This window comes from Pseudoliparis swirei, chromosome 24 (genome assembly GCF_029220125.1).
Source record: "Pseudoliparis swirei isolate HS2019 ecotype Mariana Trench chromosome 24, NWPU_hadal_v1, whole genome shotgun sequence".
NCBI classification, from domain to species: Eukaryota; Metazoa; Chordata; class Actinopteri; order Perciformes; family Liparidae; genus Pseudoliparis; species Pseudoliparis swirei.
This window is the reverse complement of record NC_079411.1, coordinates 21,970,137-21,987,950: the sequence shown is the minus strand read 5'-3', so window position 1 is coordinate 21,987,950 and position 17,814 is coordinate 21,970,137. Positions and strand designations below refer to the sequence as shown.

General features: G+C 42.7%; 1 protein-coding gene across 1 annotated transcript; it reads right to left on the bottom strand.

The window, feature by feature from the left end:
* Positions 1 to 321: 321 nt before the first annotated feature.
* On the bottom strand, positions 322 to 17,814 carry pcyt2 (phosphate cytidylyltransferase 2, ethanolamine). The gene is made up of 12 exons (XM_056408349.1): positions 17,598 to 17,814; positions 15,355 to 15,443; positions 14,051 to 14,212; positions 13,202 to 13,353; positions 7,241 to 7,282; positions 6,943 to 7,081; positions 6,749 to 6,831; positions 5,560 to 5,637; positions 5,024 to 5,089; positions 3,572 to 3,637; positions 2,265 to 2,353; positions 322 to 2,158 (listed from the first exon to the last, which is right to left on the bottom strand). Exons 1-12 carry the CDS (start codon positions 17,726 to 17,728, stop codon positions 2,050 to 2,052), a joined length of 1,206 nt encoding a protein of 401 aa, XP_056264324.1. The 5' UTR covers positions 17,729 to 17,814; the 3' UTR covers positions 322 to 2,049.

Below are 17,814 nucleotides of genomic sequence, written 5' to 3'. Positions count from 1 at the left end.
TTTACTGTTAGTATTATTTAACTTTACACTGGCCTCCCTGACTGCAGTGTAGACCCACATGTTTACTTTCTGGTTTGTGTACTTTTATATATGAAACTATAATTTACTCATCAATAAAACCTGCATTTATAATGGGTTTACAGTGTGTGATGTCGCCAACACACACACGGATACGTGATAACGTTTTTTAAACTGGCAACAAAACAAATAAGAGACAGATGGCTAGTAAGTCAGTAAAGTCGGTGCGCACACACACACACACACACACACACATGTAATCAGATAAAGTAGGTACAAAAAATAACCTGTGGTGTACATGAGTTGTGAGCGATTCACCAGTGTTTATTTCCTCTGTGAAAGTAAACAAATGCACAAAAGATATATAAGTAAAAAAAAGAAAAGAGAATCAAACCAAATAAAGAATTTTGGGTCATGATAGTTTTTCTTTCTCATCTGTTGGTCCCTTATCTCAGGATTCAGTTTTGGAGCCACTTCACTGGGGCAATATCTGACCAAAATATTCAAATTTCTTTCTCACAGTCATTTTAGCTCATAAGTCTTGAACATAAATGAATAATGCCCAAACAAACACATCCAGCCTGGTCCATGTGGTGGATGGTGAATACGTTTGGGCATCTGGTGTAATATTAATCTCCTCCATTCACTAAAAAGCAGAGCGGTGGACAAACACATGAAAACAACGTGGACCGAGTGAATGTGGCGAGTTGGGATCTTGATGACTCAGCATCTGAGCGGACGGACGCCTCCCTGCAGAAGCTCCTCCGGCGCGTCGGGCCGGAGGATTAACGGCTCTTTGTGTTCACGAGGGGACAGTTTGCACTTTTTCTGAGCGGCCGTGGCCTCATTTCACCAACTCAGTGAACCGTGACGATGTGCTGATGCCACACAGATCTCAGATGACCCTTTGCCTTCATACCCATTCATTTATTAACGTTTTTTTTTTTTTTACACATTGCATTATAGTGATTGATGGTTACATTCACATCTATTTAGTAACTTTAGAAACTAAATCTACTCATTCCACAGAGTAACGCATCGTTTATAATTCATCTCGGAGTCATTGGCCTGATACAACAAGAAAAAGCAATCAACGAATGTTTACAGAGGCAGTTTGACCGTGATACAAAGTCCTATTTAATTAAGTTATTCAACACATTTCGTGGTAGACTGAGCAGAAACTTCACCGAGACACAGTCTAGACTTTTTGATACAATTCACAGCCCTTAAATTAGTTATAGCTTTTGGAATGAGGCACGAAATTACTGTCGTTTACAGCGCAAACAATCAACTCCCCCACTGTCTCACACACACACACACACACACACACACACACACACACACACACACACACACGGTGCAAAATCCACATTTAAAATTAAAATACTATTCCACAGATCACTTGTTAACATGCTAATAATCATGTTTATCCAGAATGGAGAAGAAAAAAAAAAAAAGTGACTTTTAAATGAAATGTGTTATTCAGTGAAATATAGACCACATTCAAGGAGACTGGTGACACTTCTTAAATACTAGAAGGTGTAAAATAAAATACAAATTTAACCGACAATGTTATTATTAACATTTCGAGTTTTGGCTTATCACGACATTCGACACTTCGACACCTAAACAGGATCACAGTGTGTGTGTTATTCCATGGAGAGAAACACACGACGTGACAGAAGACATCGTTAAAAAGTTCACTGTGGAAGACGAGCGCTTTAAAAGGGATTTTGAAGGATAAAACGTGATACGAGTTTGGATTATTTGTGCTCCGTCACGGCAGACATCTAATATCTACATCTAGATCTAATATAGCTTCGGCTGCATTGATAAAGGCTGAGAGAAGCCGAGTCAGCAAATATTTTAAAGCAGGGTTCTGCATCTAGAGGACTAGTGGAGACCGACTGCAACCCCTCCCCCCCCCCCTCAGCAAGGTCCAATATGGCCGTCTGCCTGGGTCAGTCCAGCCCACCCTCTTAAAGCTGTGTGTACCAGGACAAGCAACTCAGACACAGAACCAGGTTCTCACTAGTGAGCGACACCTCCGCTCTGCTCCTGCAGCTCTCTCCTCTTCATCACCTCGATCATCGCCACCTCCTTGGCTTCCTTCTTCTGATTCCTGGCTTCAAACTGCAGCCTGGGAACACGCACATGTGACACCATTAAACATCCACATGGCGAGAGCACAACGTGAGCTCATACAGGTGAAGACGATAAAAGAAGTTAAGGATGGCGGCGCTCACCTGTTTTCAATGATCCTCTTGACGATGTCATCCGTGGTGAGGTTGTTCCCACTGTCGATGGGCCTGAATATCCCCCTCTTCTTAGGCTCCTGAAGGCAACACGAAGCTCACTGTTAGTGACGGGATGTATCAGGGACCATGTTGTTCAGTTCTTGAAGACAGACAGATTCCTAAACTTCAGACTAACAAGAACATCCGCACATTCAATGAGAATCAGACGTGTTTTATTGCCAGGTAGGTTGTGAAAGGTGCAGAACAATGAACATAGACGTCGAAAAACTATGTAGAAACATTTTTTTTTTAAATAAACATTGTGCAATACTAGATGAATGTGGTAAAAAACCAATAGATAACAGTACTTTAGAACAAGTATATATTTTAAAATAAAAGTTGCAGGTGTATTTTAATAAGAGAAGAAAAGATGAGCAAAATAGTTTGAAGTTGTCCTGTTGATGTGAGAGTCAGAGTCAGTCAGTGGGGGTCCTGGTCTTTATAGTCCTGGGGATGTGAGAGTCAGAGTCAGAGAGGGTGTCGGGCTTTGTTGATGAACCCGGCTGCAGCTGGAAAGAAACTGTTCCTGTGGCGTGAGGTCTTGGTCCAGGGTGAGAGCGGAATGTAATTTAACCTCAAATTACTTTGTGGTATTTGTCTTATTCATCTGTAAACTCCTCCACTTGTTCCTCAGAGTGAATAAGACTGACTCCCCGGAGTCCTTTTGACTTCACGTCTCATGGGGTCATCGGACCCTATGAGACGGCATAGATCCTATCTGCCTGATGGATCATCGAGGTCTGGGTCGTGGAATTCCTGCTACCAACTACGCCACTGTCCTGTTGAGACTCCGCCCACTCCTCCTCTCTACCGCCATCTGCCTGATGGATCGTGGAGGTCTCCATCGTGGAATATGCCTACTATGAACTATTCATACACTCTGTCACATTCATTGAATGTATTTAAACTCTAAATCTGTCCTTCTGTACACATTACATCTATTGCACCTGTCCATCCTGGAGAGGGATCCTCCTCTGTTGCTCTCCTGAAGGTTTCTTCCCTTTTTTTCCCCCTGAAGGGTTATTTGGGAGTTTTTCCTGGTCCGATGTGAGGTTTTGGGGCAGGGATGTCTATGTGTACAGATTGTAAAGCACTCCGAGACAAATTTGTAATTTGTGAAATTGGGCTATACAAATAAAGTGAATTGAATTGAGGGAAAATGGCATATTTTGACTATATGAATAAATAGGAATATAAATGAAGAACAACCGCGGAGGTTTCTGCATTTAGTTTCCACAAGAGGCCCCGGTACTCACAGCATAGGGGTCGGACGTATCCTTGTCTGGGATCACCTCCGTCTTGCCGTGACACACCAGGTCAACCTGCAGAGTTACACAAACACACCTGGTTCAACAACCCATCGTGTGCCGCTGATAAGAAATGAGCAAATTAGGCACACATGGAGCAGCAGCTATTCATTCATCTCTTTATCTTTTTTCTAACTGTGGATCACACAATTGAAGAAAAACGACAGTTTGATTCTCCTTCAACGGCGTGATAGGATCCTTCCTAAAAAATATGATGAGATGACTTGGTAACTATAAAAGGTATCGGACGGATCTACAATGAGTTCACGTTGAAGGTTTATCTTCTGGTATTTCCTCTGTCCACTAATGGGCGTACCATGGTGCATTATGGGCTTCTTTGCTTTCTATCTCAACATTGAGATGAAACTAGTTTTAAATACAAGTTATTTTTTTATTTTTTTGTTGTGGTGTATTTTATTCAGTCAATCATTGCAATGCAATACAATATTATTCTATATAATATACAAAACAAAAAGAGTGAAAAGGTATAGGTAGAAGCAGAAATTATTATATATTCCTATCCTAAATTATTATAATCAAATAAATCAGAAAATGTATAGAAAATAAAGAAAGATAATAAAGAAAATAAAAAATTATATATATATATCTGTATATATATATACACACATGTGTATATATATATATATATATATTTACATACATCTTCCATATACATACGTTTTAATCATACTTATAACGCTCAAAAATTGTTTTCTAAAAAATCCTTTTGAAAACCAAAAAGGACATAAGCAATGTAAGACCCAGTATGGTAACTTTACTCTCAGCTTTCAAACTGAAGGGACCATTCTGGCTAAATAACAATAAAAGTTAAAAACATTCTTAATTTTTTTTTAAATGCATGATGTTAGGTTTTAGAGCATGTGTTTTCAATTTGTATTAAAGAATGTACGCCCTATGAATTATTGTTTACTCCACAGGGTTGTAATTATTAGAAGAAGATTAATAATTACAATCATATTATTGCTGTGTTGTTTATTCTATACCGGTCACCCTGAGAGCAAAAGGTTCCAGGGTCACATCTGGTTGATGAGCAGACACAGGAACAAGGTTTTGTTTCATGTCTCCCCACATACCTCACCCACACCTCCATCACACACTCAGGGCCATAAAACTCAGACGGATAAGAAAAGGAGTTTCCTCAGCTGTTTGTATAACCATTTGCCTCAATAAAAGGACTGTCGGGGGAGAATTGAGCCAGAGTGTTTTGGAGACGTGCGGAGGCACAGCTCAGGCATTCTCCTTGGCAGCAAGTAAAACTATGAGCCCGAGTCTGTCATCTGTGGTCATTGGAGTGGGTCTGATAATTGAACTAGCGGGGCTTTATCTTTAAGGTAAAAACCCCACAATGATCAGACGTAAAGTCATACAAAAGCTACTCACCTTAAAATGATCCAGCAGGTCTTTGCCCACAGCGTAGGGAGCACCGATCACCACCTCGGACACATACTGTCGAGAGAGACAGGAGAGCGAGCAGGCGTTAATATTCTCAAATGATAGTTAGTTTAAATGTAAAAGTAAATCTGACGAGCACCTTTTGGATACAACCCAGCTCAAGGGTGAAGGTGTTTTTACAGTTCACTGCTTCAATTCTGGCACATTGAGTACCTCTTCATCAGGCATTGAGTAAAACTGATGGAGAGCAGAGCAATTTAGCGGTTTTAGGAATGCGTAACATGTTTGTTTTGTGTAATGTTCTCATTAGTCGGTCTGACTTTAAAACAAACATACACAGCGCAGATGGGGCTGCAGATGATTTGTTCTAGACTGAAAGCAGGAATGGAGGGAAGATCCAAATTCAGCCTGCAGCACCGAGTATTCAGGCTGGAAATACATTCCACTGTACGGGACATTTAGAAGTGTGTGCGTGTGTGTGTGTGTGTGCGTGTGTGTGTGTGCATGTATGGGTGTGATCTCACCCGACAGGCCAGTACACTCAGCGTCCTCTCGTGGATGTTCATGATTGGATAATTCTTCCCCTTGTACCGATTCACTTCCTGGAGAGGACGAAGTGATCCGTTACTACTTTACATTTTCACCTTTTTATATATTTAGTAGGGCTGTCAATCGATTAAAAAAATAAACTAATTAATCGCACATTTTGAAATTCATTAATCGCGATTAAAAGTTTTTTTCTTCTTCTTTTTAAAGACAAAACTTCACACAGAGCTGTGTTTTCAAAGAGGCTCCTACCTATAAAGTGCCAGTGAGGTATTTAATATTGTGGATGATAAATTGTTTCTTCAGTGAAACATCCAATTACTAAAAAAAAAGAAGTATATTGAGACCCCATTGGTCCTGTCATCTTTAACATTGAACAGCAGCAGAACCAGTGGCCTTGGTAAACTGACTGACATTCAAATATGTCACGTTAACCCTCTGGAGGCTGGGGGCATGTTCTCCATTTTACAAACAAATTTAAATTCACCTTTTAAAGGCGTTTTAATGTGACACACCCCCACGTGTTCTACATCAAACATTCCAGAACAATCTCAGCTCTGTTCAATGAGGCTCATTGTCCTCGCGCCGTGTTCTCTGGTTCTCTGACTGACAGGTTGCTAATGAGCCTCACCCGTGAGGTGGGAGGTCCTTTGTGATTTACTGAGTGTTCATTGGTTGTTTTTTTCGCAAAATGTTGACAGACAAACGGATTGACCAATCACGTTGAAGGTTTCGTGTGACGAGTTCTTTCCGCGCCGCGTCACCCGACACGTCGCCCCTCCGTTCCTCTGTGGATCAGAGGGGGAGACGGGAGGAAGGAGGCGCAGGAGGAAACCCGACTGATTCATCCACGAGTTAAACTGATTTCTGCTCCTTATTTTCGCGGAGAAATAATTGTTTTAAAAACGGAAACAGTGTTAAATCGTACTGCCGCGGTTTGAAATTCAGGGGAGTGAAAGAACTTCAACGAACACCGGAAGTAAACAAAGTTGCGTTAAATTATTTTAGTGCGTTAACGCGGCCAAATTAATCGCATAGATTAACGCGTTAACGCTGACAGCCCTAATATTTAGACATCTCACTTGACTCTAAAGGGACAGGACTTGACACCGCAGGGAGGGGGCGAGGTGTGTGTGTGTACTTGTGTGTGTGTTTCTATTATTGCACCTGATCAAAGTGCAGACCCACGATGACGTAGGGCCTCTCCGCCTGCTTATAGACCATCTCTAAGAAGTCAACATGGCCAATGTCTGCGAGGAATTTGTGGTCAAGGCAACAACAACAACAACAGCAACAACAGCATGCACCACAGATAACACAATCATAACTCCATTCTGGTTATTTCTGCACAATGAGGATACGGAAGAGGTCAAATGCCCCGGCCACATAGATGATGGTGTCTCCGGGCTGAGGCTCCTTGCCTGAGGCGAACTGGATAATCTTCTGGGATGTCTGTAGGAACTGCGACACTCCTGTCCACGGACTGTGGCCTTTAGGACCCTTGATTATAACAAAAGACTTGTTTTTACTAGGAACATGTAGAAACAGCTCTGTGGTGTCTCTCCGTGGGAAAGATGTTCGACACAGATATCCTTAATAATCAGGATTTATTCACACAACAAGGTTTGACTAAAATAAGATTGATTCCATGTAACTCACTTTTCCAAAGTTGTCTGTATGCTGCTGGTAATCTGGATTATCCTGCAGAAATTGAGAGGAAAAGATGAGATGAACACCAGAAAAAAACTAAAAAACATCCACTAAATACTGAGCGCACCAACATACAGTCACTGAAAGGTGATTTACAGTCGTCCATTAAAGGGTTACAGTGTTGTTACAAAGCCAGCACACGCCCTTTATAAATGTAACCACACATCAGGAATCGCACTAGAAGCACACACCATAGACCACAGGTGTCAAACACAAGGCCCGCGGGCCGATTCTGGCCCGCCACGTCATTTTATGTGGCCCCCTGACGGCTTGAAAGAAAATATGATGACCTTTTCTAAAAGCACCCATCGTATGCCCATTTTTCCACAAGTTAATATGGTTCCTTGGGGTCTTAATGAAATGTTTATAACATATTTTGGTCAAAATACCACAAGAATCATTTCAAACAGCACCCTTTTTACCCTGTCAAAAACACCTCCCCACAGATTAACCTGTTTTGAGTGCCTGTTCCTTTAAATGCTAATGAGCCCCCCCCCCTCCTCCACGAGATGCGCTCGCCTAGCTGCTGCCTGCCCAGCTAGTCATGACCTTTGTAGAAATATGGCTACTGCAGATGAAGATAGCGTCGTGCAACCATATCGTTTTGAACCAGAGTCAGACCCTGAACAAGAAGAGGCTCCCGAACAAGTTCGAGAAGTTAGGGCTCAACAGGACGTTTCTGAATGTCACTTCTACATTTTGTTTGTTTGTCCATTGGCTAAGGTCTCAATGACCGTGTTTACATGCATTCGAATAAACTGGCTTAGTCGGACTGAAATCGAATTATCCGTTTCATGTAAACACCTTTGTTCGACTATGTGCGGTCTGACTACGATCCGATTAACACCCCTGGATAACTCGATCCGATCCGGTTGATAATTCGACTATCGCGGCATGTAACGGTGAATTGGATTAGGAACTGGACTTTGCGTCTTTGCGCATGCTTGAGATCCCGCCGCCCTCCTCCCCCCTCCCTCCCATGTCGTGACCCGGAAGTCGAAAGAGACGATAAGTTGTCACTGCCGGGAGCCTGGCCGGCAGAAAACAAACAAACAACCAGTCCCGCTGCTCACCATGTTGGTGCCCTAAGCATAACTCCTCATGATGCCCCCTGTGATAGGAAAGTGACCCACGGCGATCGTTGTCGACGGGGTGGGGGGGGGTGCTAGTGAGTGTGCTCACCTGTGTGCGCGGATGTGTCGGCACACATCACGGCAGAGCGATGCGACCCGAGAAGTGTTAACAGGGGGGGGGGGGGGGTGCTGAGCGATTAAATATATCTCTTCAGGGCTCCAGACTGCGACCAAATGGTCGCATTTTGCGCCTAAAATTAGACACGGTGCGAGTACATTTTTCATCAACTCGCGCATGCGCGACCAGTAAATTAGCAGATTTTGTTGTTGTTGTTATTAAATATTTTTGTTGCTGACAAACTTGTTCTACACTTCAGCCCACTATTGTTAGCGGTAATGCCTGAATGACTGGTTTGTAGTGTTGTTACGAGATGTGCCGACGCTTCGAAGCGTGTGTCGAGTAATGGAGGGGGCGTTTCCTCGAAGCGCGTATCGAGGCTTGCTTCATTTAGGGGAGGAGCCAAAAATGATGACGTCCGAAGCCTCGCTGCCCGGCTGTACCACGTGACTGCTTCGGGAAGTGGTTCAGATATTGCCGGGAGGTTTGACAGCAATATAAACCCCTCAGGCTCCATTCAAAATGTGGGTTGTTGGGTGAGAGTTTGGAGAGTTTAGAGAGTGAGGAGAGAAGGATAGGTGATAAGATGGAACTGTTGAGAAACTGTTATTTCTGAATAAAAATGAATAAAATGTCCCCTGTCCTGTACATCACTGTCCAAGTTACACACGCATATTCAGTCCCCTCCTCCTAGTTACACACACGTTCACTGTCCTCTGCCTGCTTAAGCCCATGCCATTTTCCTAAAGGGACATAATAACATTATTACACAACCTGCCATATCATATGATACTACCATTTTGGGAACATTTACACACACAGAATAAATTCAAAAAATATTTTATGATGCACATATGTGATAATTTATGTACAGAAATGATTTGGTCATACATTTTTGTAATTCATAGTCATTCCCAACACCCATAACAGACACACATTCAATGCATCACATTATGTGGTTCAGATACAGCTGCCTGTAATTATACACTTGGCCAGTAGGTGGTTTCGTGAGCACATGAAGCTTCGAGAAATGAACCCTTTCTCGAACCAATTGGCTGAAGTGGTTCGATGCCTCATGAGGCTTCATCTCACCATCACTACTGGTTTGCTTACCGACATTAACTCCAGAAGAAGAAGAAAGGAGACGAAAACAGAAGAAGAAGAAGAAGAAGAAGGCTGGCCTGTGTGTGAGCGGGGGGGGGGGGGAATGATTGACAGCGGGAAGGGGGAGGATGACCACGGTTATAAGCTAATGTGTGAAAAGAGGCGGGTCTTGGGGTTATCGCGAATCCAAAGATTTTACATAGCGGTGTCTCCTGTGGACAATGGCGAAGCGGACTATCAGTTCGTACTTTCTTCCTAAACCTAATGATATAGAGAAGACGAATGAGTCCGACTCAGATTGTGAGGAAAGCAGTCGTGGCGAAAAAAGGCAGGAAATTCAGCTTTTGCGATGAGTGGCTGCGCGAGTTCACCTGGCTGAGGTATTTCAGGGAGACCAATTCAATGAACTGTACATTCTGCTGTCGATTCCCACAACATGCGGGGAACACGAAATGTGCTGATAAGACTGGCACTACACAATTAAAACACGACACGCTGATCAAACACAACGCCAGTCTGAAACATAAAATCTGCCGCGACCTGTGCAATGAAAGTGCAGCTCCACTCCCAGTCGCATTTAGAAGACAAGAGGCTGCTAACCAGTGCGCCGAGGAGGCCGAATTCAGGGCTCTCAAGTGTCACGCACGCATTTCGGTCTTAAGTCACGCACTCCCGCCACACATCGTATTTCTCACGCTGAAAAAAACTCTCGGCTATTTAATGTTTTAATGTGCCGCAGCGCGCCAACATGAGCCGCGCTGCCCTCACCGTGGAGGAATCAAGCGCTCCCCTGGAGTTCTGCTGTGAGGAGCCACTTATCAGCCAATCCACCAAAAAAAATGGGCTACACAATAGCCAATCAGAGAACAACCCGTATCTGGGTAAGATTCAATCCAGCAACCAATGAAAATAAAGCATCCTGGAATTGCGCGCGACTGACTAATATCCGAAAATTGCGTTCTGGGGGGGGGGGTATTTATCAGTAATACAGTAAAAATGATGGGAACACTTTGCAAGTCGATTTATAGTGTGCGCCCCTAAATTTTCTGCTTGCGCCCCTAAAATTTTAAGTTAGGGGCCACTGTGCTCCTAGTAAAAAAAGTTAGTCTGGAGCCCTGCTCTTGTTCTGCCTGTTTTGTGATATACAGGACTGTCTCAGAAAATTAGAATATTGTGATGAAGTTCTTTATTTTCTGTAATGCAATTAAAAAAACAAAAATGTCATGCATTCTGGATTCATTACAAATCAACTGAAATATTGCAAGCCTTTTATTCTTTTAATATTGCTGATTATGGCTTACAGCTTAAGAAAACTCAAATATCCTATCTCTAAATATTAGAATATCATGAAAAAGTATACTAGTAGGGTATTAAACAAATCACTTGAATTTTCTAATTAACTCGAAACACCTGCAAGGGTTTCCTGAGCCTTGACAAACACTCAGCTGTTATAAATCTTTTTTTTTACTTGGTCTGAGGAAATATTAAAATTTTATGAGATAGGATTTTAGAGTTTTCTTAAGCTGTAAGCCATAATCAGCAATATTAAAAGAATAAAAGGCTTGCAATATTTCAGTTGATTTGTAATGAATCCAGAATGCATGACATTTTTGTTTTTTAAATTGCATTACAGAAAATAAAGAACTTTATCACAATATTCTAATTTTCTGAGACAGTCCTGTACATGCCTAAAAGGCGCCTAATATTTCTAGACTGAAATAATATCGGCATTAAAATTATTATAACTATGAGGATTTTTTTAGTTGCCTATTTTGTGGAGCCCCCTCAGGACTTGGTGCCCTACGCGCAGCGCGTAGTGCGCGTTATGGGAGCGGCGGCGCTGCAAACAACGCTATGGAGAACACAAGAGCCACCACACTCTGGACCGAAGAGCTGACAGAATTTATGCTTAATGTATTGAAGGAGTTGAACATACTAAAGTTCATGGTTCTTTCTCGAAATGTTGATGTTGTTGTTGTTGGTGGTGGTGAAGAGGTCAAGCGGAAATGGCTGTATCACCACGAGTTGTAATGAAAACAGCGCCGCCTATCGTATCGGATATGACATGCTTTCGGCCAATGATTCGAATTACTCACTGCCATGTATATTGGGATAACAGCAGATCCCCCAAAAGATAGCATAGTCCGACTAAAGCAAGATTCGAATTATACCATCATGTAAACGCACTGAGTCTTGTTAGCGGTTTTGAGAGTTTAGAGATTCGAGTACGTGAATAGTTTGTGCATGTATGAGTATGTAGCAAATACAGTGTGTTTATGTAAGTTACTGTTTGTGAAAGTGTTTGTGTAAATGCAAGTAACGGGAACGCCATAAAGATATAAATACTACATGAGTAAAGTTCCATCTGTAAACTAAAGTGTTATCTGACAACAGTAAGTGACCAAGCAGGGGCGGGGGTAACATTTTTACCTCCATTAATTAGCGTTTAAACCTTGTTTACTTATTAAATCGTTGTATTTGATGACTTATGATTTATTTGATGACTCATGTCTGCAGGGCTCTCAAGTTTTGAAGACAGGCAAGAGTGACATTTCCATCAGCACCCCCCCCCCCCCTCATTGGTTGCTGGAGTAAATCTTACCCAGATACAACAGATACGTTTTTTTCTGATTGGCTATTGTGTAGCCCATTTCTTTTTTTTTGATTAGCTAATAAGTGACTCCTCACAGCAGAACTCCAGGGGAGCGCTTGATTCCTCCACGGTGAGGGCAGCGCGGCCAGCTCATGTTTGCGCGCTGCACTGTTAAAACATTAAATAGCCGATAGTTTTTTTCAGCGTGAGAAATACGATGTGTGGCGGGAGTGCGTGACTTAAGACCGAAATGCGTGAGTCTCACGCTCAATGCGTGAGACTTGAGAGCCCTGTGTCTGTAATATGAACACAACTTTCAAATAAACTTTACCTGCGGTCCAAGGCCATGTAGCCAGACTCCCTACATGGGCGTGCTTCAAAATCTACGTAGACGTTGGTGGTGATCCCATTGGACGCACTCAAGCATATCGTTTCTGACATAGAGGAACCACAACAAGCCGCGTGAGTTGTTTTTTTCCAGCGTTTTTGTGTTGGGAGACATGCCAGATACCCAAATTAACGTATAGAAGCACTAAAAAAGTGGAATTTTCATAATATGTCCCCTTTAAAGAAATATAAGAAAAATATCCTGTGCTTTTATTTTGAAGGTTTCAAATTAAATGGATGTACGTGATAATATTAGAGAAATGTTCTTATGTACAATATTTCTGCACTCAAATAAACAATAATCAAATGCAAAGCGAGTTAGTTAAAATGATGTTCGGCAGTAGTTTATACGTTTATATGTTTCAGTTACAACCGGCCCTTTAAGAGGCGGCCGTGATGCTGATGTGGCGCACGGGGAAAAAGGAGTTTGACACCCCTGCCATAGACCGTCTGTCTTCAAAAGTAAATGTAAAAACTTAAAACATAATTACGGAGGGTAATAAAGCTAAAGATACGGCCTGGTGGCGTACGATAGGTCAGTCTCGGGTTGCTGTGATGTCATCAGTGGTTGAGACCCCGGCCTGAGGGGTACCGATAAACCCTCTGGCGTTACGTACCAACGCAGCTCGACTCACCATGTTGCTGTGGTGCGTTTTAGTCATGAGGAGCATCCGGCCCACCAGGTCGGTGGTGGAGACGCCCTGCGTGCGCTTACACTCCCGGTAGCGGCCTTCGCGCTTCACCTCCTCGTACGTGTCCTTACCGTCCACCGTCAGCGTGATGTCATCTGGTGAAACAGAAACGAGGACGTCAGTCTATCGAAGGGGAGGACAGATAGATTTTTTTAGGGGGCTATTTTTGCCCCCACTGACTGAAATCCAGGGGCATTGAAAAAGAAATTGGGGGCACATTTTGAAACTTGTGAAATATCATTTAACTTTTTGTTAAAAAATAATAAATATACTTATTTAGGCCTTCAGTATATGAGCAATTATCATAAAAATGGCAATAATAAGACTATTAGGCAGTAGTCTACAGATTCAAAGTGTTTTCTTGGATTTTTTAAACAAAAAACAAACAGAAAACATAATTCATATTGTATTTTTATTTCTTTGTGGTTATTTATTGTTATTACATTTTTTAAACAACTATTAACAATTATAACTTATTTCTTGATAAAGTCCTCCTCACACTCTCAATCAAAACATGATACGGTAACTGGACCGGGTCATATAGGCGACGATGTTTTTGACAAGTTTAGAACTATTAGAGGAAATTATGGGGGCGTGTGTTGCCCCTCCCCTTGTGATATCAGGGGCCACATTATATTTCTTAGGGGCCCTTTGCCCTCGTGTATTTCTGACGCTGGTCTATCATCACATCTGGGGGTTTCGCCGAGTCAGACTCGTCCACAGAAATGATACATGACCCCCGTGTGTGTTAATGACCTGTGTGTGTGTGTTAATGACAGGAAACGGGCTCACCTCCGTGCACACAGAAGTCACAGTTGTACTTGTCCAGAGTCTCCAGCGTGGAGACGTACGGGGCTCCTTCTATCATCTCATCCACCCACTTGATGGCCCGCACCATCTTGTAGCGTTCCTCCTGGGTGAAGACCGGAGGACCCTTGTGCTTGGAGATCTCAGCTTTGAGAGAGGATGAGAAGTCATCGATTATTAATTATTGGCACATCAAGAAATTAATTCCTGCTTTGCTACGACGCAGAAGCTCTTCTCTCTTTTTTTTTTGACTCAACACATTTTGGACACTTTCTACGAAATCAGAGGGATGATAACCGGGTTGTAATGATTCACATGAACTACCTTCGGATACCCATAACACCAATGTGACCCAAACAGTAGCTTAGGGGACCACTGACACAATTATGGCCTGGACTGCACTATGCACAGACGATAATACTCTGTTACTGAAGATGTCCCGACTCTAACTAAGGATGTTTGCACCGGACAAAATGAAAACAAGAGGATGGACACGCTGAGTACTGATGGTGACAAACAAGTCTCCAGGTTCATTGTCAACAGTATGAAGAGACAATTTATTCAGAGAAATGCAACACAGTCATTGTTCCTGACATCATTGCCAAAATTGGAAAAAGTGGAGGAAAAGGCAGGCCAAAAAAAGTCAATATTATGTAATTACACATATGCAGGTCATCTAAAATACTCTAGTGTCACACTTGCACTTTGATCCTCCCTCATGTATTGAAGACTCATAGATAGTGCCAATAACTAAGATAAGATAAAGAGGTTTTTATTGTCAACAACATTTCGTTTGATGGCCGACAGCCAGCCAGTGGCAGGAAACAAAAAAGATAAACAAGGACAAGATAAGAAGACACAAGGATAAACATGTAGAGATAGAAAATACACAAGAGGAATACAAAATGTTACCAAGTAAAATTAGATAGACGTGTGTGTTTTTTTGTGTGTGCAAGAGTATAAAGTTTTCGAGTGTCTCAGTAATATTGTTACATTTTAGCATCAGCTTATTTTATGTGTAAATCTTACAGTTATACTTACACACGTTTGTAGCTGTAGAATAGAGTCTGTATTGCAATGTCTACCTCATAACGGTGACCCTATACATGTAAACATTCACACCTCACTGCGGTTCCGCCTCCTAAACTTAAAACACGCTGCCGGAGAAACTTGTAAAAATGAAAAATAAGAGTTGTGTTGTTTTTGGACTTGATTGTCGAGCACCAGACCGTTGATGACAAAAAGCTTCTACAGAAACACACACGTCAGAACGTGGGCGTCGGTCTTACCATCCGTGTGCACTCCCACCACGAGGTAATCTCCCATGGCTTTGGCCTGTCGCAGCTGGTTGGAGTGACCGTAGTGAACCATGTCGTAACTGTAGAGGCGGAGAGGAGAGAAGACAACGTCATCAGCATGGACATCGAAAATAAACTGGAAGTGCTCGAACAAAAACATGACAGAGGACAAAACAGATACAAACAATCAGATGAACACTCACAACAATAAGGGGCGTGGCCTGAACAGTGAGCACCAGACAGGCTTTTCTCACAGCTTCACTGTCTTTTAAATTGTTGCCGGGTAGTTTTAACTGGACAACTCCTCTTGTCCGATCTGTTTTTAAAGTGACCTTGCTAAATAGAGCGCAGAGTGTGTAGCATTCGCTTTGAAAACATGCTGACTCAACACAGGCCTTTGAACATGGCGAGTGAAAATAATGAAGATTACAGGGAGAAAGTTAATGATTATTCACACAATGTGATAATATATATTTGTTTCTGCCATTAAGCCACTCTAAAGCTAATGTTTTCATGGCTCGCCTTTTTTTGTTTGTTGTAAAGTAAGAGTTTGGGAATCCTCCAGCAACTTTTGTCCATATTTTTGATGACAATGTGCTTTTGGTTCGGCCCCCTGCCGCTCCACATTCCTACAATTTCAAAGCACTCCCAGCTCGGGGCTGGACAGTACGACCGCAGGCTGAGCAGCTGGTAGTGGTTACGAGCCCAGGGACTATAAAAAGACTGTTTAAATAATGTATTAGAAAGGACCTGTTCATATTACACATTTACATGTGTGCTAATGAAAACAATATGTCAAATAGCAGGTGACGATTATGACTTTGGTGTCTGTAGGACATTCCCAACAGGTTGCACCTCCTCTGTGAGGCAGACCGCTCCTCCATAATGACATTACCACAAGCCGATCGTCTGAATTCCCTGAACAATAATCCCCAACCGGCCTCAGCTCACCTGACCAGGATCAGTGGACAACATGCTCCCAGTTGATAATATCTCTTCTTCAGAGTGTTATAAGCAGAAAAGTGTTTGATCTGTGATTTAGTTCCTCGCTTGGTTCATTCACATCTGCAAGTGCTTTTTCCTCAATAAATATGTTTCAGCTGCACTATCTATATGAGTTAGCACGCTTCCCCTGAACCCAATAACTTGTACAGATGGCTGGGTATTTATTTTGATTTCTGACACTGAACATCTGTTGTTAAGTAAATACGTTCGACACTTCCCCAGCGAGATACTTTTGCATCCCGCCCTACGACATGTTCACTATGCTTGTTTATTTATAACCCCGCATGAGATGGGCCCTATCAAACTATCAGCGACACGGACACTTCCATTGCAAATTTGGAGTCTGTTATATTCTCAGCAGCAGCTAAAATGGTCTTTGACAAGCAGGATTTAAAATAACGACAACAAATTCTGGTTGTGTGAATCATGAGTTGGCTGCAAGTGTCACTCATATGTGTGTGTCGGGGTAACAGACACACAGTGAATCAATGCCCTTGAGTAACCTCCAGATTATTTACCAGTACCCATTTTAAATATTTACCCAACCCATGAGGCATGAAACCATTATTAACACTGCAAGTACTTTACATTAGACAACTGTTGAGGTATTACAGGTATACATAATTAACTGACATTATTTGGAAGTTAAGACACTAGGCAAATTCCTCAGGTAGTAGGAACTGTGTTTATCCACCTTCATGACAGGCCGTTTGGGGAGAGGCTCATACACACATTTCAAAATACCATTCATAACCTCAGTCTTACTTTGAGGCCTGAAAGGACCTTGTCCCCAACCTGCCCCGTCCAACGTGTCTCGCAAACACAAGTCACGTCACCAGCAGGTGTGTTTGAAAAACGACTTATTGACCCTGACGTATTTCCGACTGTAGCCTACCGAACTTACTCCAGGAGTAACGCCGGTTTTCTCAATAATAATAAAACAAACATATAATAACGTCACGTTATTTGTTTACAGCAGGACTATAGGTATTTAAATGATAAACAACAATAACGTAATCTCGGGAGCGCTCAACAGTAACTACACAGTTAGGACGCAACAGTTCTACTGTCACCTCCTAACCTACGCAGCTAGCTAGCATTAGCACACCGCGGCCACCATTGGCCCCGGTGTGTTGGCCGAGGACCGCGGAGAGGAGACACCACACCGGGGGGGGAGAGAGCTCCATAACCCCGGGGCAGTAAGTCGAGAGCCCCGCGCACACACTCACCAACCGTCGCACCACAGCCGGACGACACGCTTCCTTTTCTCCGGGCTGCACCCCGAGGCGCCTCTCGGCTGCTGACTCTCAGCCACGTCGCCCCGCTGCTCGCTTGTTGCGTGGTGGCCGTTTTTGATCATTTCGAGAGATTCGGAATACTCCGCGGAGGTGTTTGCACGAGGCGTAGTGTGCGTTTCAAAGTATTTGACTGCGGGCACTCCCAGGC

Coding starts and splice junctions, on each gene's coding strand:
- pcyt2 (XM_056408349.1), bottom strand. CDS start 17,728: ATGATCAAAAACGGCCACCACGCAACAAGCGAGCAGCGGGGCGACGTG. Junction 13,354..14,050: donor TGACTTCTGTGTGCACGGAG/GTGAGCCCGTTT, acceptor CTGTTTCACCAG/ATGACATCACGCTGACGGTG. Junction 7,283..13,201: donor AAACGCACCACAGCAACATG/GTGAGTCGAGCT, acceptor CAATTTCTGCAG/GATAATCCAGATTACCAGCA.